General features: G+C 43.4%; 2 protein-coding genes across 2 annotated transcripts; both read right to left on the minus strand.

Annotated features, from left to right (window-relative positions):
- Positions 1-10,083: 10,083 nt before the first annotated feature.
- On the minus strand, positions 10,084-11,597 carry LOC142884736 (uncharacterized). The gene has a single exon (XM_076020585.1). It carries the CDS (start codon positions 11,368-11,370, stop codon positions 10,387-10,389), a length of 984 nt encoding a protein of 327 aa, XP_075876700.1. The 5' UTR covers positions 11,371-11,597; the 3' UTR covers positions 10,084-10,386.
- Positions 11,598-14,682: 3,085 nt separating this feature from the next.
- Positions 14,683-22,321, minus strand: casq1a (calsequestrin 1a). Its single transcript, XM_076020586.1, has 11 exons — positions 21,916-22,321; positions 19,202-19,295; positions 18,914-19,014; positions 18,649-18,760; positions 18,373-18,446; positions 17,990-18,120; positions 17,841-17,886; positions 17,649-17,703; positions 17,233-17,333; positions 16,027-16,101; positions 14,683-15,735 (listed from the first exon to the last, which is right to left on the minus strand). The coding sequence occupies exons 1-11, from the start codon at positions 22,150-22,152 to the stop codon at positions 15,334-15,336; spliced, it is 1,428 nt and encodes a 475-aa protein (XP_075876701.1). The 5' UTR covers positions 22,153-22,321; the 3' UTR covers positions 14,683-15,333.
- Between the last annotated feature and the right edge of the window lie 1,026 nt (positions 22,322-23,347).

Consider the following 23,347-nt stretch of genomic DNA (forward strand, 5'->3'; position numbering starts at 1 on the left):
GGAAGGCAGCAGCGGGTTCAGATACTACATATTTCCCCCCTTCGAGACTTCATAAAGTCTCGAAACAAACCGAAGATACCCACACATAATATATGTATAGCAAAGGATGTAAGTACAAATACAAAGTACAAACTTGATGAGGTAATCGTCACCTCATATATCATAATGATTATGAGCAACACTGTAAATTTGTAGAGTGTGAGAGCGAAAAACCTATCAGACAGGTATCTTTCAATCAAAGCCATCAAAACCTTCTAGATAGGAAAAATTCTCTCACAGCCCCTCTGTCCTAGGCGACCACCTTACGGCCCTCCAAATCAATTCTGTAGAGAAAACAGCATTCAGGGAAAGGTTTGGCAAACACACACATGAGAAACTCAAAAACAAAATCAAAAACATCCAGGGCTTGGCTGGTCATCCCATCAGACCTACACCGTGGACCTTTCCCTGCCTAACACCCCTGTCCCTGTTCACCAAAACAAAGAAAAAGAGATTGAGTTCCCATAAGCATCTGCCTACTGATAAAATCCCCCAAATAACTTTATTCTCAAAAAAAATAAATGTTGTGTTGCAATTCAGATTAATTCAGGTTAATACAAATAAACACAGTGGTTAATACACAGTGGTTTCGTCGAGTTCTGTTGTTCACAGTCCCCTGATGCAGGATCTTCACATGTTCTGCATCCTCATTCAGGGTCCTCCAGTGTTCATCAGCTTATTTGAGTCTCTGAGTCCATTCTGAACATAGTTGACACCCCCACGTAGGCTCCCCAACTATTGTCCTGAAACAGAGAAAATATCTGCCAGTATCTTTTGTATACAGAACATCACAAATGTACTTCCATTACAAGAGATACATCAAACATCAAACATGAGTACACATACTATTTCCCCCCTTGGGCACTCGCCCACAAGGAAGAGAATAGAAACACAAAGTCTATAATCATGCAAAAAAGGAAAGAAACATAATATAATAATACACTTGCAACTACTACGAATATTTATCCACCACAGTGGTGACAATCTCCTCCTCCTCATCGTCCTTGAGGAGTGGCATCTGAACCGAATCGCCAGGCATGACTACACCTATCCATCGGAGTATCATCGCCTTTGCACATGTCAACGACAGCCTGCAAAAACAAAACAATATCCCTAGTGACACAATGACCGCGCTAAAGACTTGTAGAAGCATAACTCCCACAGGGCCAAACCTCTCCTGAAGCCACGCAGTCGCAGACGACCCCGCGCTTTCAGAGGGACCAAACGCATCCCTAATTTTCTTCAACGCCTCGATCACATTGGTCATATTGTCCGCATTATCAGGAATCAAAGTGTAGCAAGCATCACCTGTTAGGTTCAATGCCAAGCACAAACCACCTTGCTTGGCCAGAATATAATCAAGGGCCATGTCATGTTTCAGCAAAGTTAGCCTGTGACTCCTCTGAGTATTGGATAAATGTTCGAAGCCCCTTATGGTCTCATTTGCAAACCCTTGTAATGTATACGTGATATTGTCGATATGTTCCGCTAAAAATACAACCCCATACCATGGAAATAAACCCAGGCCCCATTTTTCTCCCAAGCTGATTCTCCAATGATAGGATTCGAGATTGTGAAATTCTGCCAAGTTCTCTTGAGTCTAGATCCTGGAGCAGCCGCAGAGCGGCTCTGGTCAGGACCAGAGCCTACCTGAAGCGCAAACACTTCATAAGGGAGTTTCAATGTAGCCATGTAGCAACATCCAACCCAATTATGAGGCAAAAACAAATACGCTGCGTCCCCACATATCCACCAGATGTCCCTGAAAGTGCCAATCGTCACATCTGCGGGCAAACAATCACTCACGACCATTATGGATATGTCCGGCCTATTTTTATTTCCCTTGAAAGTTACTGGATACACCCTTCCTCTATAAGATTGATCCGAATCAGGCACCGTCATGAGATATTGTCTGCAATCTGACACCCCTAAAAACACTCCCTTACCAGCATAAGTATCGTTGGCACAAAAACATGTAGGAACTCTCCCAGTTTTCACCCCAATAGAATCAGGTACCGCTGCTAAAAGATCATCCTGTTGATCCAATAGATTAATGTATGGCAGCCGGATACCGCAAATACCGGTGTTCTCATCCATCGACACATTTCTCGATCTCAGGTCCATACCCCTTTGGAGATGGAAAAGCCAGGTCAACAAAGAAAATTGACACTCGTAAGGCAACGGCTCTGCTACTGCCTCTAGAATTGAAGGCCAAGTCCTTGGTGAAGGCACTCTTACGATGCATGGGCCCTTTACTGATGCTTGTGATCTCACTGCATGAGTTAGCTGTTGAAACCACCACACAACGCACCCCAAAATTGACCTCTATATGCAGCAAATAATTCAGCATCATTTACCGCTGTACCTATGAAGCGAAGCATCTTAGCCTTCTGCAAAAGTTCCTCCATAGCAGGGACACCAATGAGACTAGCTAAGAGTCGCTTGATGTCACCCACTGCAGACTGTGTGCCTACCATGAGCTCCTCTAATTTTGAAATCCAAGGATGTGCCCCATCCTGGAGAATCGGTAGTTTCTCCAATATGTCGGACATGTCCAAGTTTTGCCAAGGCTTATATTCGAAGGTTTGTCCGCGAACGACCACTGGGCACATTTTAGCAGATGCTCCTCCTTTTCTTGAACGCAAGGCATAGCCTGATTGTTCCCTATGGAAAGATTTTTCTATCGACTCCAAGTCACTCAATTGCCTTTCCAGTTTTTTACAGACCTCAGGAGTTCTGGCCTCACAAATGTCTGAACGACATTGCAATATTTTCTTTTCAAGGGTCCTGAGAGACTTCTGTCTCTCTCCCATGGAAGAGTGATCAAAGTCGGGATCATCTTCACTGTCAGATTCTGAACTCTCATCAGAGGGATCTCGATTTATTTTCTTCGCTTTCCGGAGTTTAGATCCTAGTTTCTCCGCTCTGGCCAGCATCTTTTTAATGGCAGGATCGTAGCCGCCAATGGCCTCTCCCGAGTCACTGTCACTATCATCCAGCTCCAACTTTTTCATTTTACCCTCTAGTTTCCCCAATGCTGTATTTTTAGTTTTCGTGGAAGGATACATTTTCACCGTTGTTTTTGCTTTCCCCGTCTCGAGTATTTCGTCCCGGTCATCTTTAATACTGTAATTACCTTTTTGCTTAATTACTGGAAGCTATGGATAAATGTCAGCGTACTCCGCTTCCTAATAAGATGGCGGATTTTTCACAGGAGCAGTATGCGAGAAAGGAGTATTGATTTTTTCCAGTAGTGTCGCTGTTGACTCTGTGGCTTTGGCGATTACTTCCATAGCCACTAATCAGAGTATGCAAGAATAGTTCGGAATGTGTATAAACGTATTTTATGTCCTTCTGAACCTGTTCAAAAGGAGGCCACAAGAGAACAAGCGTAAATTCCAAATCATAAACAATATATGTATATATAAATTTCACTGGCCTTAAATGCAAGACCTCTATGCCGTCACCAACAGGGCAACTCGTCCTCCTGTCTGCCTCCAAAGGATCCAGGTTCAGATGAATCACAAATACAGAAAAGGAAAAGAGAAAAAAAATTAGATAATAAATAAACAGGTGAAATTCTCTAAAGAAAACACAAAGCTTATTTACTTTTTATTATTAATTACTGAGAAATCATTATTTTAGTTTATAAAGTTATAAACAATTATTATCAAATTATAAACAGCCATCAACAAAAGTTAATAAACCGCTCTATTATAGCCAGACCGCTCTATCATAGCAGACCGACTCCCCCCCCCCTTTTTTTTTTTTTTTATTATTATTTTTTTTTTATCTCAAAAAACTGTGAGGAGGGGGTGAGGAAAAAGAATAACCCCCACTTGTAGGAGGAGCAAACAAGCCCTGCCCCTCGAGGCAGGGAAGAACTTCCAGTCCACACTTGACCACCGAAGGTGAAACACCCCACTCAGCTCCTTGGGAGGCAGGCGCACCAACCCCTGACTGACCACACAAAGAAAGACCACAAAGAAAGACCACGCCCTAGTCCAAAAATATTGCCCTAGCACACAATCCTTATGAGAAAAGAAAAAAAAACCCACAAAATCACCCAATCCTGAAACAAACAAAAAGAAAATTCTTTATTTCCACACGTTTCTTTATCTAGCCCCCCTTGCACGCACTCACAGCTCCGGTTGCTCATTCACAGCCAGCGCCACACACACACAAGAGCCAGCACATTCAACGCATTTTTGTGTTGGTGCAACAGAAAGTCACTGATGAGGCTCCTCTCTTCACCACCTCAACAGAGACCTCCAAAAATGTTACCTAAGCAAAAAGTCCTCATTTGGGCTCATAGAAATTAACTTCAAAATATTCTAATAAACAATAAAACGTCCTAGCTGGAGCTCATAAGTTAACTAGATGTTGAAAGACATATGTCCCTCTAAACACCTTATATTCAGTCTATGCAAAAGTCCCCAGTAGGCTCATAAACTTAACAATGAGGGAATCAGCTCAACCCCTCCACATACAAAAACATCAAGACAGACACACAGAGAACAAAGACCCCAGTCACTCCTCAGCACACCCACACACGCACACACATACACATCCATCCCCCAAAAGAAAAAAAACACCGACAACGGTACCCGACAAAAATAACACAGTCACACACTCCTAACCGGCATATCAACTACGGCCGCAAAGAAATATGACTACAGCATAAAAATTATGCAAACTAAATTTGTGCTACCTTGAAGTGTGGATATCAGATCAAACGGCATCAAACATCACTCGTCAGCATATGCCAGAGAGGTCATTTACAACCTGATATTTAACCCACAGTTCCAGCTGCCCGAAAGCTGCTGACCAGAATATCCCTAACGGACATCCAGGATTTCACGGCCACGTATGCTAGACGGCCTCCCAGAGGGCTTAGGTCAAATCCCGCGGCAGCTCGAGCGAACGTCCCAGACGCTCAAAACACGTGCACAAATAAAACACTTCACTAAACAGTGAACTTCTTGGGGGAGCCGTAAAACAACAAACTTCACTAAAGAGCGAACGTCCTGGAGAAAACTTAAAACAACAAACTTCACTAAAAAGCGAACATCCTGGCCACCAATCCAACCTACACGTCGCTGAAAAGCGACTTTCCAGGGGAACTCCACCAAACCAACCTACACTTCGCACGCCGGCGACTTTCCAGGGGAACTAAAACAAAAATCTTCGCATATCAGCGAACTTCCCAAGGTATCCTAAAACATTTAAAATAAAAATAAAAAAAAGAATTTTGACGAAGGGTCCTACAACATCAACACCCAAATCCACACCCACGCAAATGATCTTTATACAGTGTGACCAGACGACAGCCAGCCAAAAGCCTAACTGAACCAGCCAACACTCCTAAGATAAAAGGAACATTGCGCATTATTACCTTTTGTCGACAAGGAGCAGCAGCCAGGCCAAGGAAGCAGATGGCGACAGCGTCAGCAGCCACAGCAGATCCTGTTCGTGACGCCAAATTTGTGGTGAATTCTTCTGGTGGATTCAGGTGATGTAGATGTTGAAGGAGTCTTCACTGACACAGACTTAGTTGGATAAAAACTGGTTTATTTCAAAGAAGTCAAAAGTCAGACAGGCACCATGGGAAGCCTGGGGATGTCTCTGGGCCAGATGTGAGCAACTCCAATGATGCTTTGTTCGCATCACCTTTTATACCTCCCAACAACAAAAGGAGGAAGATCCAGGATATGGGGGGGATGTATGCATTCATAGTTACACCCCTAATGGCTATCTGGTTTCAATCTAATGACAGTGATAATAACAAAACCATACATGGACAATAATTCCCCTTTTTGGGAGGAAGGCAGCAGCGGGTTCAGACTGAGTTCACATTCTGCCATATATCAAATGGTGTCATATGCATAGGAAGGCAGCAGCGGGTTCAGATACTACATTGTCCATTTGTTTCCTTTTGATTATTAAATCATAACTCTGTGACCTTTCATTTCATAAACAGGAGCCAGTTGTCACCACAAATGATTATTTGTTTGGCCCTGTTTTCACTTGGTCACTTGTAACTGTTTTGGGTGATTGGATCAGATCTCGCAGCATCTGTTCGCACTTATCTATTAACATGCGTCTCTAGCGTGCTATTTGTGCTCGCATCACACCACCCCTGCCGAATCTATGCAAATGCAACATGCGTCATTTCCGTTTTTAACGACTGGGGGCAGTAAAGCGCAAAACCACGGCGAGTTTTACATGACAGCGAATAAGAATCTACTTCCTGTTTGCGGACTATATCAAGTCACTGGTTTTAATTCTACTGCAGCTCGTATGGATCCGAACGAGGAGTAACGACGACTTTATTTTCGGATCAACAGTGGCGTTTGATCACCAAAACGAGGTGGTTTTGGTGATCGGATGTCAAAACGGATTTAGACTGTTTGCACTTGGTCATTTCATGTGTTTTTCGTAATCTGATCAGCAAAAAACGCATGAAATGACCAAGTGCAAACAGGGCCTTTGATAGCTTTTGGTGTTACTCTAAAGACGCGCCTCAAGGACAACACTCGCACACGTTTTAGCGACGCTAAAATGAATGAATGTAACATGGAGGAGGATGAAAGCGAGGAAAGTGCGACCACGGCAAAGAAACGGAGATGCCGTTACAACAAGGACTGGCAAAGTATTTACCCGTGGGTGGAGTCAGTGCAAGGCGACACAGACAATGCGAGACTCACAAAAAGCGTGCTGCTTAAAAGGAGGCTTCACGTTCTATGGACACCTTCCTACTAAAACCAAAGCAAGATTCTAACGCAGATAAGATGACAGCTGCTGAAATAACCAGTGCTTATCACACAGTATCACACTTCCAGTCGTACAGGTTAGAAGACTGTGGTAGTAAGCTATCATCAGTTATATTATTATACAAATTATGTAATACCACATTGATTATAATGCACTTGCTGCTTGATATTGACTAAGCTGTGCCTCAAGACATGACTGTTTGTTACTGTACATAGTTGTCTTGGCAAGTTGGCCACAATACTGTGAAAACTGACATTCTTTTTTGGTTGTCTTTTTTTTTTTGTCTTCACAATCAAATCAAAGCCTCTTTCCTGCCAAGAAGCTGTATTGTCCAGTAAATAAAGATATTTCAAATGCATTTCTGTTGTAACGTTTTTACGTTCCTGTCACTATGCCTCCAATTGATCATGTGCCCAGGCTGCCCTTTGGCTGAATGGTTAAGCGCGCATGGCTATTACCTGGGAGTCTGGGGTTCAAAGCCTGCCCGGGCCCTCTGCGCCTTGCCACACATTGTAGTTCTATTAGTTATTATCACAGTCCTTTGAATCAAACAGGTGGCAAACTCATACTATGTGCAGGGGCGTAATAGAAATGTTATTTCTTTTAGATTAATATCGATACATTGGTAACGTCACTGAGGTGTCCCACATTGTCCCACTCCCTGTCCCACATCTGGTAAGTTGGGATCTGGTCATCCTAGTTTTCATATCACACCTTAGTGAATCTGTGGAAACAGTGGTTGGCCTGTTCTCCTCAGAGATAACTGGTCAATGAGACCCAAATGCGTAAACTCCAACCTCTATACGGGGCAGTCTCAGGACAAGAAGATAACTGTGAATCACATACGAACAGATCAGGGATCATTCTGATGCAGATCCTGTGTGACCTCTCTCGCTCTGAGTCCTGTGCTGCTGTACGCTACCTGTGACCTAAATAAATACTACATCTGGAAAGTGAAGATGTCTCCAGTTTGGTTCCTAGGCGTTCAAATAAAGAACCAGGTCTAATAGCCCCATGACATCTAGGATAGGCTCCAGTTATGCAGGAAGTGGGAATAGAGGGCTGGATGGATAGATGAATGGATGGATGGAAGTTCAAGGGATGCAGGACGTTTTTTTCAAATTTGAGCAGTACAAATTTGTCAGGACAAAGGTGCTTGACAGCGGTGGACTGCAGACTCAGAGAATGTCAATTAACTTCTGATACAAACAAAGCAAAGTTGGAGACCAAAACACTCAAGGCCCGAGGAAAATGGCTCATGGGGTTGGTGGAAGGACTGGGAATCACGTGGCCTGGTGATTTGACTCTCATCGCAGTCAAATTGTAGCTTAACTTTTTCGTTTCTAAAGACAAGGTTGTTGTTTTTTTTTACCGTGACACGTTTCGTCGGAGATTCCACCTTTCTCAGAAGTGAGATGGTCAGCGTGACGCGTGTTATCAGCTGGTGTTACGGAGGCATGACCCACTTGTCAGATTTGACAGGTGGGTCACGCCTCCCATTGCCCATTCACCGCTCCAGGTGTGGGAGAGCATGTACGCGCCCTGGTCTCAGTTCATTGTCCTTGAGCCCAGTCTTCTTATCTCCATTGCCTCTATAATCCACGCCGGTGTTTGTTTTGAAAACAAGAATAACAAAGACATAATGAACGTAATTGATATAGAGTCAAATTGTGTTGAATCCTTGCTTCACACCAAGTGGGAAATTTTAAAAACCATGCCAAAAGTTCCGATTAGCAGATACAGGGGGAAGTGACGATCATTTGGAATACTGACAACTCGCTCAAACACAGTTTACACATACTGATAATTAAAATGAATTGACTTGTTAAGGTTGGAAAAAAAAAAAAGGAATATGAAAATTTAATAAATGGAGCAGAAAACATTTTATTAAAGCTATTTTTAAAGCTATTTTTCTTGGAATATTCTTTCATATTAATTCCATTCTCTGAAAAATACCATTCTAATAATCAGAACATAACAGAACAAAAATAAGTAACCCCCCCCCACCCCCTTACTTCTTCTGCTGTTCCACTTTTCACAAAACGTGTTAAAACACACAGTTCAAGAAATCAGCCCACTGTGATATCACAAAGGGAACAACTAAGTCTCCTTCTTAGGTATGGAGGACTAAAAGTGCCAAAATTAAATAAATAAATATGTCATTAAATAATTATTTAAATTTGTCATTAATGAATTAAAATTTGAATTAAATACAAAAATGTGTTATTAAATGCGTCATTAATTCATTAAAATACCAATTCATTTTATGTAAAAAATACATATATAATTATTTCACTAATTATTTCATGGTTGTGTTGCAGCGCTTCATGAATTTACTATATCTGTCAAACCCGCCCATCAAAATCGGTGGGCGGGGCTAACTGGAATGTAGTCTAATCCACTGCTTTGGTCTGAAGTCTTTGTAAACATGGCGGCTTTGTTGGTGGAGGATCTCCATCAACGTTGGAGGGAGTTGGTAAGAGATATTTTAGAACTTGCAGACTGTGTGGAATCAGGACCTGCTGACCCCGAGCATGTAGCATGTAAAGCAGAGGAATTTAATGAAATTGTCGGAGTTATTTCTGCACTCTCCGACCGGAATCGATTTGCCTTGACTTGATGTGCAGGGCAACCAATCAGGTGTTTGGATCCGCCCACCAACTTTGATGGGCGAGTTTGACGGATAAAATAAATTCATGAAGCGCTGCAACACAGGACCATGAAATAATTCATTAAATAGTGAAATAGTTATATATATGTTTTTCCATGAAATTAATTGGTATTTTACTGAATTGATGACACATTTGAATAATTACTTCATGACGTGTTTATTTATTTAATTTTGGCACTTCTGGTCCTCCATACTTAGGGACCACACCCCCCAGTCATTGTGTGCGCTATGCCCTCAGGGACTGCCCATATGAAACAGCTTTCTTCCTGACACCGTCATCTTTCATATCACACATTATTTTTCGGCCAAACTTATTGGCTAATAGAAAAATATAATTAAAAACTGCTAAATTGGATTACAGATGACAAAAGAAACGCGCTTGCTGTTAAACTTATCAGAAGAACATCTTTAATGCAATACAAAACTTTATGAAGTATCAAAAGATTTAAATGATAGAAAAGTTCCATGTGTAGTAGAGCATGTGTAAGGACTATAAAGTCTTTTTACCCTAGAAACTAAAAAGTTAAAAAAAAAATAGAAAAGTCAAATTTACTTAGAGTAGCAGCACTACAAAAGTTTGTCTTTTTTTTTTTAAAAAAAAAAAGATGATTTGCTAAAGCAAAGTACAGCAATGAGGGACTACATTCAAAGATTAGACCAAATATATGAATGAAATAAAATAAAAAAAAAGTCACAACCACAAGCTCCTCCACAGGAAACAAGCACCTATGTAGAAGTTTTCCAAATCACAGAGCAGTCGGAGCAAAAACACTCACTATCTCCTCTCTGTTGCTACGACAGTTTTATATACGTATATATACTCTTTTATCAGTGATGTTTTAACAGTAATGTTTCTCAGTGCGAGGTAGAAAAAGGTGCCACCACCATTCAGTGTGTCGGGCTTAGAGGCCAGCGATGGTCCGGAACGAAGGCACAAAGGCTCTGAGTTTACACTGGTGCTGGTCCAAGTTCCTCACGATCCGGAACGTCTTGCCACAGGCGGCGCACGTGAAAGGCTTCTCTCCGGTGTGGAACCTCATGTGCGCCTTCAGATTGTCCCGCAGCCGGAAGCTTTTGCTACACCTGGGGCAGACGTGCGGCCTCTCGCCTGTGTGGAACCTCAGGTGGCGGCGGAGACTCTTCCTCAGGGCGAAGGTCTTGGAGCACTTGCTGCACGAGTACGGCCTCTCCCCCGTGTGGAAGCGCTCGTGTCGCCGCAGGATCTTCCGCCGCTTGAAGGCCTTCTGGCAGAAGCCGCAGATGTATCCGCCGTCCCGGGTGTTAGCGACCACCGGCTTGAGGCGCCAAACGTGGCGTCCGCACGGGCTGAAGCAGCAGAGGCGGTGGCCCGTGTGGGGGCCTTGGTGGGGGCGGAGGTCTTTGGGCAGGCGCCAGCCGCTCTTGCGCCAGGCGTCCTGCTCTTTAGCTGCGACGTCCTTGAGGTTCGACCAAGACTCGGACGCCGTGAGCACGTCTACGAGCAGGACCCTGCAGTGACGCGTCAGCTTCAGTTCCGGGGAGGTCAGCTTCAGCTTCACCTGCAGACTGCTCTCCTCGGGGGTGTGCACGCGCTCCCAGACGCCGGCCTGAGCGGGCCCCGTGGCTCCGTCCGACGGCGACGGACTGTAGGCGGTACCCTTCGGGGTGCTCTCGCAGGCTTGCTGAGGCTCGGCTTGAATGCTAGACTTCGCAGGACTGGTGGGAGGAGAGTCCAGCTTGAGGACTAGTGGGCAAACAAATTTCATTGTCTCGCCCAGGATGAGGTGGCTCAGGTCAGGCGGGACCACGAAGAGTTTCTGCTTCGATGGAGAATCTTCTGTGGATTCTTCCTTCACCACCGACTCTAAAGGCACTGAAGAAATCAAATCAAAAAAAATGAGACTCATCTCTAAAAATAAAGTCACTATTTACGATACAATATCGTGACTGCCCCCTAGTGGTGAGGGCGAGAAATTAGAGCCTCATGTGCGTTCCTCTGAGGTAAGCCACTGATTATGGTCTGCAATAACAAATTTGTGGGATCCTCTGTCTAGTACAAGGCTATGATAGGAACTCTGTAACGTAAAATCAGCCACTTTTTGGTCAGTTGACCAAGAAGTGCTTTATCGGCAGTGTTGTAGGGATTACTCCATAAAAGTAATGCAACTACTGATTACACCTTAATAAAGTAATCTTACTACTAAATACTTTTTTACTTTGTTTCAAATTACTTTGTGTAAAAAAAAGATAAAGTAACTGTTGCTTAGTGCTTTGGAATGAACTTTATTAAAGTGCAAATTTTGCAATTCTAAATATTGCCTCTGTCCTCTTAACATGAATGAATGTTTGCTCTCTGAACACAAACTGCACATTTCACAGAACAAACTCATGTACAGCACTGGTGCCTTTTGCACAGCCCATATTGTTAAAATAATTAGATTTCGGAAAAGTAACAAAATTGTTACTTGATAAGGTAATTATGATATAATTACCAATTTTGCCACAGTAATCGAACTACTTACTCCGTTGCTCAAAAAGTGGTTAAATTACAGAAGTGGATTACATAGTCATAGATTGTTGTGTAGTTCCTCAAGGTTGCCACTATGTGGTGGTAAAAAAAATAAAGTTCAATACTGCCTAATTGACCTACTCATTGGTCTCCACATGAAAACAATGATGTAAATGGAATTTTTACATATCTAATATTAAATTGTTGACTTAACATGGGGAAAACATTTCAAATTAAACTCTTAGTTCCTAAAATAAAAACCAAAACTTTAATTGGTGTAAAAACACAACACACATATTGTCACCCTCTTAAAATAATGGCCCAAGTCGATTTTTCAAGTTTTTGGGAAAACACAGAAATGACATAGGCCATTATTTTAATAGGGTGACGATATATATTCACTGCCAGGTCTCGTACTTGCCTTGCAAAAGCATTTCGTCAATCGTCCCCTCATCAGGAGACAAGTACAGGTCCAGGAGATTTGATACCCCGGTCTGAAGAAAAAAATAAATAAATAAACACACAAACAAATTGAGTTCCTGAGCACATTTCTCTTGGTTCCACAGTTTTACAACCATGTTAACCCTGCACTGACCTGGTCCTCTTGAGGCGACTGGTCAGGATCACTGAGCCCTTTCTCTCCAGTTGGGATGCCATGTGAAGGAGCAGGACTGTTCTTCTCCACCTCCTGGAGCTCCTCCTCTATGCTACCCGAAAGAAAATCTCCATGTGAAGGGAGGAGAGGGGGAAGGGAGGGACACGTTCCAAAGTACAAGTGAGTAGCGCAGCGTGCAAATGCAACAACTCACGTTGAATGCCGTGCAACACGGTAAACACTTTACGTGCAGACAGCAGACGCCATGAAATAAAATAAATAAAAAGCAGGATTAAAGATCAATCCTGTCGCGGACGATAGCAGGAAGTGGTGGTGTTTAGACACTTTCTTACCGAAAATCTCCGGTGGGGGACAAAGGTCGAGGTCCACCTGCACTCCAATGCTGTGCTTCGATGTCGAGGTCGATGTCGAGGTCGAGGGAGCGCGGATCGAGTCCGCCGTTTTGTGACGAGTTCTTGGCTCGGCGGTGAACGCGTCCGGAGCCAGCGCCGGCGCTCCGTAGCGACCCTCGAACAGCCGGATCAACTCGGACGTGGCCGCCTTCACCAGTGCCCCCAGCACCGACTCCACCTGAGCCTGCAGGTTCCCGTCGGCCGCCGACATCCCGACGGTTTTCCGGTGTCCGGTGAGCCGCGTCTCGCCGACGAAGACGATGCGGAAGTGCACTTATGAGTTTAATTCGACGGTGTGTTTGTAAAACGGCAGCCACATGGCTCTCAGAGAGTAGGGGCGTGTCTGGCGGTGGCGCCTGCGCTGTAGGCTGGAGCGACGTCACGACGAGGTAAACATCAAAGGACGTGCACTTTTTGTTATTATTTTGGAGTTTGTCATATCTCTGTGTCGTTTTGTCTTGACTGTGTCTCAAGTGATTTTGCACGTTGTGTAAAAGATGCTATCTGTGTTGCCTTTTCTGCGTTTTTTGGGACAACTTGAACACACAATTTTACATTTCAGGCCACGTTAAAGAATTTGCAAAGTTTCACAGTTGTGAGGTTCCTCTAATTATTATTTTTTCCACATTTAAATTGTATCTTGTTGTTTAGCAATTCGAGGTTGTGGGGCCAGTCCAGTGTATTAATAAGCAAGGAAGATAAACTAATCCCTCTTTCAGGTCATACGTGGGAACCCGGAGGTGTTCCCATAAATTCCAATCACAAACAATTATAATGGTGTTTGGAGCTCTTTTGGTTTGGATAAAATACTTTTTTGGAAAAATCCCACTGATTGAAACATCCCAACAATGCAAACTGTCTCCGCTGGATTTGAGCCCCCGACTCTTGGGGAAACAGAGAGAAGCTTGGGAATCATTGTTTGATCTAAACCCCCAAATTCCAAGCTTTATAGCTTTGGTGTGACTAAGAAAAGGATGAAATCTACAATGTCCCAGTCTCAGGGCAGACACTCTAACACACGCCACTAACCACTTAGTTTTAATCCCATATTATAAATGGGAGTAAAAAATATCTTTTGTACTCTCCTGCTTTCCACTCACATGCAAGCAATGTGAAAGCACACATGTGTTATGATTGGTGTTTGGTCGTCTTCATTAAATCAGAACTGTGTGACCTTTAAATTGATAAACAGGGGCCATGTGTACGGTAGGGTTGCCACCTATCCCGTTGTTCTCTTTTTTCACCACCTGTTCCGGGAAAAATAAAATCTCTCCCGGGACACAATTTGTCCCATTTTTGAGGGAAAATGACAAAACCTCATTTGATTTCCGTCTGTGGTCTAGATAGGGTTCCCAACCCTCCCGTAAAATACTCGATTGTCCCTTATTCGGCAACTAAAAAACCTGTCCCGTAATGAACTGATACGGGACGCACTTCACTTTGTCCCGTATATTTCGGGGACGCCTACGCCCCGCCCCCAAGCAAAAGAAGGTAACTGTGAACTACATACGAAAATTTGGAGCTCATTCGAATGGAGATCCTGTGAGAGTCCAGCGCAGCTTTACTTCACCTGTGGACAAAATAAATATTACATCTCTAAATTGAAGATGTCTCTGGTTTGTTGCTGGGCTTCCAATTTAAGAACCAGGCCTAAGACATGCACACACACACACAAACTTACAAACTTCAAACTTCGAAAGTGCACAGTGATGTGGTTTCTGTCCAAGCTGTCATTTATTTAAGACTTTTCTCTTGTTACAAAAATAGAATATGGCTGTTGTCATATCTCGTCATCGTAGAAAACATCCATATGATGTACGTACAGCACTTTCAGTGTACAGAGTTACATTGACCTCACAGGTTGAAGGGTGGCGAAACTTCAGACCTGTCGGAAAAAAAAAACTACTAGCACCTGTCGGATCTGGATCCATTTGTTTTGATATGGGGGCGAACAAGAAAACTGAAGTGAACAGATAGAACACAGTCAGGACTGCGACAGACTCCACAGATGGATTCGGACAGAGCGCAAGCAACGTTGAAACCCATCCAGAACTTTGGCAGCAGGAAACAATGTGAATATCAGGTGTTTATTGCACCAGAATGTGTTACATGTTGGCTTGAAGGCGCTGTATGACCACTGGATGTATTTTGCTCAGTGATGCATTACTTAGAAGGTGCAGGGGAGAAAAACATGAGTAATGGAATATAGTTGTCATGAGATGTAGGGAGTGAGGATGATGAAAAGATGTGATATAAAAGAAGAACTAGATACAAAAGAGGATGACTGAAGAGAGTGAAGGATGTCGACTCTTGAAACTGCATTGGTCAGACTTAGAATACAAGTAGTGATGATTTAGTAATCGTCGTCGTCGTCATCATCATCATCATCATCATCGTCGTCATCATCATCGTCGTCATCATCGTCGTCATCATCGTCATCGTCATCATCGTCATCGTCATCGTCGTCATCGTCGTCGTCGTCGTCGTCATCATCATCGTCGTCGTCATCGTCGTCATCGTCGTCATCATCGTCATCGTCATCGTCGTCATCATCATCATCGTCATCGTCGTCATCATCGTCATCATCATCATCGTCATCGTCATCGTCGTCATCGTCATCATCATCATCATCATCATCATCATCATCATCATCATCAGGGTCGATTTTGCCCGACAGAACATCTTCGATCCAGTCCTCCAGCTCATCTGGAGACGGCAGATCGTCGTCGTCTATGTCCATCCAAACACTGTCAGCCTGTAGAGTGAAGAAGATCAAATCAAAGCGCTTTCTGTTGATGAATAGACAGTTAGTCTTTTAGTCTGAGTAAGTGTTGGTAAAGTAATAGTAAATACTAGTAAATACATGACTGTGTGCAAAGGTGCTGTTTTGACTAAATTCCTAAAAAAGGAAGATTTATTCACAATGTCAACTCAGCCGTGATGCTTTACAGCTCCGCATGAGGTTGATTCTCTGTCCATCAAAGTTGGAGGGAGAATCAACTTCACCTGAGGTATGTGCAGGTAAAGTCTGAACCGCAGGACTCACATCATCAGCATCGATGACGCCGATCTGTGGGGAGGACAGGTCAATTCCAAAGGTCTTCTCCCAGTGAGGCAGAAGCTGCAGGGAAAAAAGCCAAGTGCATGAATCCCACTGTTGCCCACAGAGGTCTCAGTGTTATTGTATTAGCCTGTCAAGTTCATTAGAAGGGGGAAGAAATAGACAACGGCAGTAGGGAGGAGTGGATGGGGAGGGCAATACAGAGCATTGATGATAATTTTTTCTATCTCTGGTGGTGGGGTGTGGTGTCGATGGGGAAAGGTGTCGACCCAGGTATCCTTTGCATACAAATAGTATTTAACTCTTCTCGTGCAACCGTATGTTGGAGTGAGTAGTATTAATACTCTGTCTTGGAAACTGTGAGGCCTTAACACTCTCTAGAGGGCTGCAAGCACTTTGAAGCATCCCTATAGGAAGAAAATTAATTTTTTACTTCAATAATAATAAATTAATAATTCAGTAGTTGAACTCAGTTGAAGCTGCAAACCGAAGTTACATGATGATGTTTGGGCATCTGGTCAAAATATGTTTTATAAAACGTTTTTTAACTATTAATTTAAATTGCTCTGATTTGTGTTTATGCTACAAATTATTTCCACCAACATTCCTTTGACTGGATGGCATCCGTCTTACTAGATCTTCCAGAGTGTCAGCTTTGGGTAGGGGGCAATTTTGACGCCGCGTGGCTCCAATATATTGACAGAACGGGGTAACAGAAAGCGGAGACCAATGACTGACATCCACTAAAGTGCAGAAACTGGCTAGTCGCTATGGCATAGATGACATTTTGGCATATGACGATTGTTCCTCAAAGCCCTTTTTTCTGCTCGACACAATTGATTGAATTGATTATATTTTTGCCAAGAAAACTCTTTACTGTGATATTTTCACCACAGACGTGGCTCCTGTCTGATCACAGAGCTGTCTTTTGTACCGTTTCATTAAAACCTTTAATGTCAATGTCTGCATTAAATGTTATATTTTTGTACTACATGCATGCTTATGAAATGTCATCTTCACTTCAGTCTATTTTTCATATATACATAGATGCAACGTAAACTCCTTGCTATATCTACGGATGTTGATGTGATGGAGAAAATCAGTATCATCATCGATATTATTATTTTTTTCTTTGAAGGTTGATTGGTTCATGCATGTAATGTTTAAGAGATTCGGTACGAGAGCTCGTACCAAAGGGAAGTCATCGGGGTCGATCCAGACAATGCTGAGGTTTGGGTTGTCCGTGTTGTCTTTGGCCACTTCCTTCACGATCTCAAGGAACTCAAAACCATCTGAGGTGGGTAGAGAGGAACAGTGAGACCAAGGCATAACTCCTTGACTGGATGTGTCAGTGGAAGCAGTGTGCACAGGCAGAGGTCGTGGTGGAAAATCACTTTGCAGAGAGCTGCTGCACTGCAGTCACATGACTTCGAATGGAATGGAAATGAGTACATAGTAGGTTTTAGTTTGGTGCAAGAAAAGCTTCACTCGTCAACAGAATAGGAACTTTTTCCACAATGAGGTTGAACGAGAAGAAGCTGTAGTCTTTATCGCACCTCTTTCTTCCTGACTGTAAAGTCAAACTCTGCCAGCCGCTGCAGTTTTACCTGGGTCAGATTCCTCTGCAAAAGTGACAATGTGTTCTCCGTCAACATCATCCTCCTGTTAAAAGAATAACGTAAATCTACTGGGATGTACCTGCTCTACATGTCAACATGACAGTGTTCAAAGGGTTCAAGTTTAGGGTTTATATTTCATTCAGGCGTGAATGTTGTATTTTGTTTCTTTAAAGTTCTTACCCAGATTTCATACATGTTGTGTGGCTGCAGCTTCCTCAGGGTTGGTCTGCAAACACACACAGCCGCTCGTTTTAAACATGTTTTTGTTAAATGCTGCAAATGCGATACGTTAAATATTTGGTAGCACCAGGTCGCCACAGTCAGTGTACCTGTCGTTGTCTTCGATGAATTTCACCAGCTCCTCCTCCGTGTAAGGTTTCCCTGGGATGAGCACTGGATCATCCATGAAGGGTTCGTAGAAATCCACCTCATTGAGCTTCATCTCCAGAGCCTTGGCAACCTGTGACACACCAGCAGACACGCAGAAGAATGACAATTACATAGAAGTAAGTTCAGCGAAGGCTGAAGCTGGTCAGATACAACAAACAGCTCTTTTATGGTAACAATGTTTACACCTGAAAGGATTCAATCAGTTTTAAATGAATTCCCCATAAATCTATCTGAATGTATCAATGTGTGTCTGCTTATCGACCTGCTTTGGCAACCACTAATGAGCATTAGCCTCAAAGATAAATTGCAGTCTCTTGCACACCTTGGTATTGAAGGTCGCATAGAACTTGATGTGAGGATGGAACTCTTCAGCAGCATCAGCGAAGGCCTCAAAATCTGAAAATTCACAGGTACCGGTCAGCTGGTTTTAGTAGAGAAGGTCTGAGGTATCCGCAGGTGTACACACAGCTGGTAGCATCCCTTCTAGGCTGCTGGATTGAAGCACTGAGCCTGCTGCGCTTGCCTGTTAAGCAATTATGAGCGCTTGTGTAGAAAAGCAAGCAACAGGACGTCATGCCGTCTCAGTACAGATTCTTACGTTCCGACTTGTGACTCTTAAAGTAGCCCACCAGTTTGATGTCCTCGTCGATGTTTTCGAAGCCTTTCAGCTCGTTATTGTTGTCAATGATTTCCACCGGGTCCTCGAGAACCTGGTGAGGAGGGCAGGGTGGAAGAGGGAAGGAAGAAACAAAGCAAAACGGAACGCCGCCATTATATGTTGGCTTTACTCCGTAATCATCAAAAGGAGCAAACTAGGACACAACGAAGCAGTCTATTAACTGGGAGATTATATCCTCACGAACATCATAGATGAACTCCACAAGAGTGTCTGCTGCAAACTCGCCGTCATATTCTATCACTTCATCATCAGTGAAGATGTAGACGCTGTCAGACTCATCCAGGCCTGCAGAGAGAGAGAGAGAGAGAGAGAGAGAGAGAGAGAGAGAGAGAGAGAGAGAGAGAGAGAGAGAGAGAGAGAGAGAGAGAGAGAGTTGACTAAGAAATCACCCATGTAGTGCAGTGCAATGACATCAACATTTATTGTCAGCAGTCATTGGCAGTAATGTCGGGCCCCTACAGGCTCCTGTTACCTAGTTTCTTTGCAACGGCCTTGTCGAGCTTTTCATCCAGGAGGCCAACTCCAATTTCCTCATCATCAAACTCATCCAAGACCTGGGCTGCAAGCTGCAACACAGACGAATTGTCAAAAAAAAGAAGAAAAAAGAATTACTCTGCAAGCCACTTTTAGTGTAAATTTCCATGTGTTCCTGTTCCAAGATATATATCAATACAAATGTACACCTTTTTTGCAAAGACATGTCCCACAGTCGCACCATTACCATAAAAGCCTGCTTTTCAGAGTGCTGCTGGTGCACTTTCTAAATCTGTGTGAAACCTGAACCACATGATTGACAGATGCTTCCACCAATGGTCTGGCTTTATTCAGGAAGTGGGTTAAGGGCTGTCAAAGTGTGTGTTGACAGAGTAATAAGCGCGCGTGCACACAAGCGTGCGCACACACATAAACACACGCAATCTTACTTGTTATTATGTAGAGAATTTTTAGGTACCGAGTTTTTTAATTACTGAGCGCAAAAGTATTAAAAAGATTGAGATATTTTTTCTGTATTCTGGAGAAAAAAATGTGTATACTGTGTTTGCATGGCACCAGATTCTGTTACAGATTCCAACCTTTTGACATTTAGGTGGGTTAAATAAAACTTTTAAAGTGGAAGTGTTTGAGGCAAGTAAAAACTTTCCCAAGTTCAAGCAACCAAAGAAGGTAAAAAGATTACATTTATTTCAATTGATTGAGAAATATTTGTATAAAAATAACAAAAACAAATCAAATCCTTTTCAAAACAATTTTAGAAAAGTCTCTCCAAATGTTGGAACATGATTTCAAAAGCATTAATGTGGATCCCTTCCTCCCCCTAACCCAAAGGTCAATGAGAATTTAACGTGATGTGGATTTCACTTTCTTGCACAACTTCCTTATTTCAAGGTCTTAACATGATGCAACTAGTGGATTTCAGATCTGAATTAACAGTCACACTGTCTGACCAACTAAATGACCTGATCGAAAAATCACCTCATTCAGACTTCCTCTCTCTCAACATGTCAGAGTCCTGAGGAGCAGGATGCTGTCTTTTTTTATTTATTATTTTTAGCATCCCAGGCTGTAACTATTAATAAAACACCATCAGCTATAAATCATTACAGTCGACATTCATGAGGAGAAACACAAGCCCCAGAGGGGTCTGATCACACCACAGAAGCAGCTCAGGATAAATATAGTCCCAGGAGCGGCCCTGCACTCGGGACTATTTTGGCGAGGTGGCAGTGATGCTTGGCGCTGCGGGATCCGCTGACAAGTGAAGTACCACGAGTGTCACTCATGGTGCAGTGCTGAGCCGACACTCCGGGAGCCAGAGCCTCCAGAGCTGGCCTGCAGCCCCGAGACCGAGCCCTGCCACTCCCGCAGAGACACTGTGGTCACGGCCGTATGGATGTTGTATGAAGGAAAAGAGCATCCCTAACATGTGCTGGCTGGTTAAGTTTTCCTGCTCTTACTTTAGATAAAGACGTCCAAGGTTAAACGTTCAAGCAGCACTATTGTCTGGTTATCACACATAAACATCCATTTTTTAATTTTTTTTTTATAAATTTGTGCAACAAATACCGAAATGAAGCCTCTACTAGCCAGACTAGCCTGTACTTGGAAGACGGAAGCTACCGTCAAAACATGCAAAGGTACGAAAAAAACATCTCAAAATAGTCATGTGTCTGTCATAAAAGAAAAATGCTAATAATAACATTTTAAATACCATCAGTAACCAACTGTATATTTAAAACTCGGTTTCAACTGCCCTCTCTAAATTCCTTTCAAAGTATGATGACACAACCCACTCGGCTTCGAGACATACACATATATATATATGTGCGATGCTTGGAAACACAGTATGGGAGGATGTGCCATGCGATACTCTGTCCAATTCAACTGAGAAGCTGCTAAGCCCCTGAAAGATGGCAGCTTTTGTGATGAATGACGTAATGTTTGAGAGGGGAATGACATTAAACCACAGAGTCGGACCAGCTGATGTCGGGCCACAGCCGTGATTGGCAAGACGCAGATACAGGTGTGTTATGTGCTTTAATGCTCACCCACTCACGCACATACACACACAAGCACAAGCACATGCACACACACACACACACACACACACACACACACACACACACACACGCACACACGCGCACACACACACACACACACACACACACACACACACACACACACACGCACACACACACACGCACACACAGCCCCTTCCTGCCGGCAGCCAACACTGCTGAAACTTTCAGCCTATCTAGCAATGCTATTTTCTGCCTTTATTGCACTTCATTTTAAAATAAATTCCTCCAATATTCAATTTCGCATTGCATGCAAGCATCTCATCCAAATGTATGCCAAGTATCCCTCTTGACAAGGATACTGAGTACTCAAACCTGCTGACAATTTCCAATGAATTAGAACTTCAGTTTTTTATTTATTTGCATATTTATTGATCATCCAGCTCTTAAACTGCCTATGTCACATTAAGTTTAAACTGCCTTATGCCACAGGTTGCTTTGCCAATTTCTTAACATAATTAACTTCAACCTTCTACCAAACTCTGAGCCGTGGTTTAAAGAAATGCATTTCTCTCAGATCAATCAACAACACGTGAGCTACGTTGCATCTTTGCCTCTCCATCACTAAACTTTCAACCTTTGTCTACCCATAGTTTCCACCTGAACCCACCTCAAGGGCCAACTCCTCGATCTCAAACTGTCTCTGGGCGACGCGGCTGGATCCGGGATGATCATGGTAGTAGACAACCATGACATCATACTTCTTCATCACAGACTTATAGTTCTTGGCGTTGAGGTCGTGCACACGGTCCTTTCCGTCATACTCAGGGAAGTCCAGGCTGTCCTTGGCCAGCGAAAGCCCCGAAAAGGACAGCAAGACGGCCACAAGCACCCAGGTCCACTTCATGGCTCCTCTGTGAGGTGGTAGGTGTTTCTCAGAAGGTTCAACAAGCCAACAAAAAAAGAGAGAAATGTTTCAGTAAAAGTATGGAGAACCCTTTCCAGTCCGCGTCACCCAGAAGAGAGCAAGACCAACTCCTGCATCCACCTTATTAAAAACCTCACATAGGCAACTGGCAGTGGGGCACCGAGAGCTGGGGGGGCTGGGCTTAGGTTCATAGAGGTGTGTGTGTGTGTGTGTGTGTGTGTGTGTCTATGTGGGGTGTTAATCAGGCAAGAGAAAGATGAGGATTGGAAGACACATTTGTGCATGTGTGCATGCTGGATTGTGCACCGCCGACCCGTCCAAGTAGGCGGAGTAAGGCGAGTTGAACCAACCTGCAGTGGTGCTGCGTGCATCAGACAGAGAACAGCAAGACACAGCGATGGAGGTGGATGCAGGCCGTGTCGTTAAACGGAAGTGAACGGGTGGCATTTGTGCACAATATCCCTGCCCTGACACAGGGACATGATAGGTTTGGAGGTAGCATAGAAAAAGTGGCATCCTTTTCCCATATTAAGTGTAGAGGGAGGCTTAGATCTCAGCTAAAAATACTGGATGTAGGACAGCAAAGGACATATCAGGAGGGGAGGGGGGGGGGGGAATTAGTCGTAGCAGCGGTGTCTAATTTGCGGCAGCTGGCATCGGTGCAGTGCTAAAATGTGCACACGGGTCACTCTAGGACTTGCAAGAGGAGAGAGGAGCAGCAGCAGGGAGACGGTGTTGCACCTGCTGAGGATTCACTGCAGTAGGTGTCACTTAGCCCTGACTCAAGAAGAAAAGTGAAACGATGGGCGGGGCAAAGGAGGTGTGAGGCAATTTTCTTGGCTCCTTTTTTGTGTGCATATACAGAACACGCGTTTCCTTTACAATGTCTACAGGAGATGAAGCAACAAGGTATAAAAATACGCACTGCGCGCACAGGAGCACTGAAATGCTTTGTTTGACCCCTTTAACAAGGAACACATAATGCACACATGTTAAAATGTAGTTTTGCTTTCATTGAACCCAGAGATAGAACAATGTAAATCTCAATTTGGCTAACAGACACTGATGTCTACCTTTAGACATAACGTGGATGTGATTTTTTTTTTGTTTTTAGCTAGCATTTATTACACTGTGCACGCAGGCTTAATGTTTCAAAATTAATCTGAGAAACACA

The sequence above is a fragment of the Nelusetta ayraudi genome, unplaced genomic scaffold, assembly GCF_046127955.1.
Source record: "Nelusetta ayraudi isolate G7.1 ecotype Tasmania unplaced genomic scaffold, CSIRO-AGI_Nayr_v1 ptg000011l, whole genome shotgun sequence".
In the NCBI taxonomy this organism is placed as follows: Eukaryota; Metazoa; Chordata; class Actinopteri; order Tetraodontiformes; family Monacanthidae; genus Nelusetta; species Nelusetta ayraudi.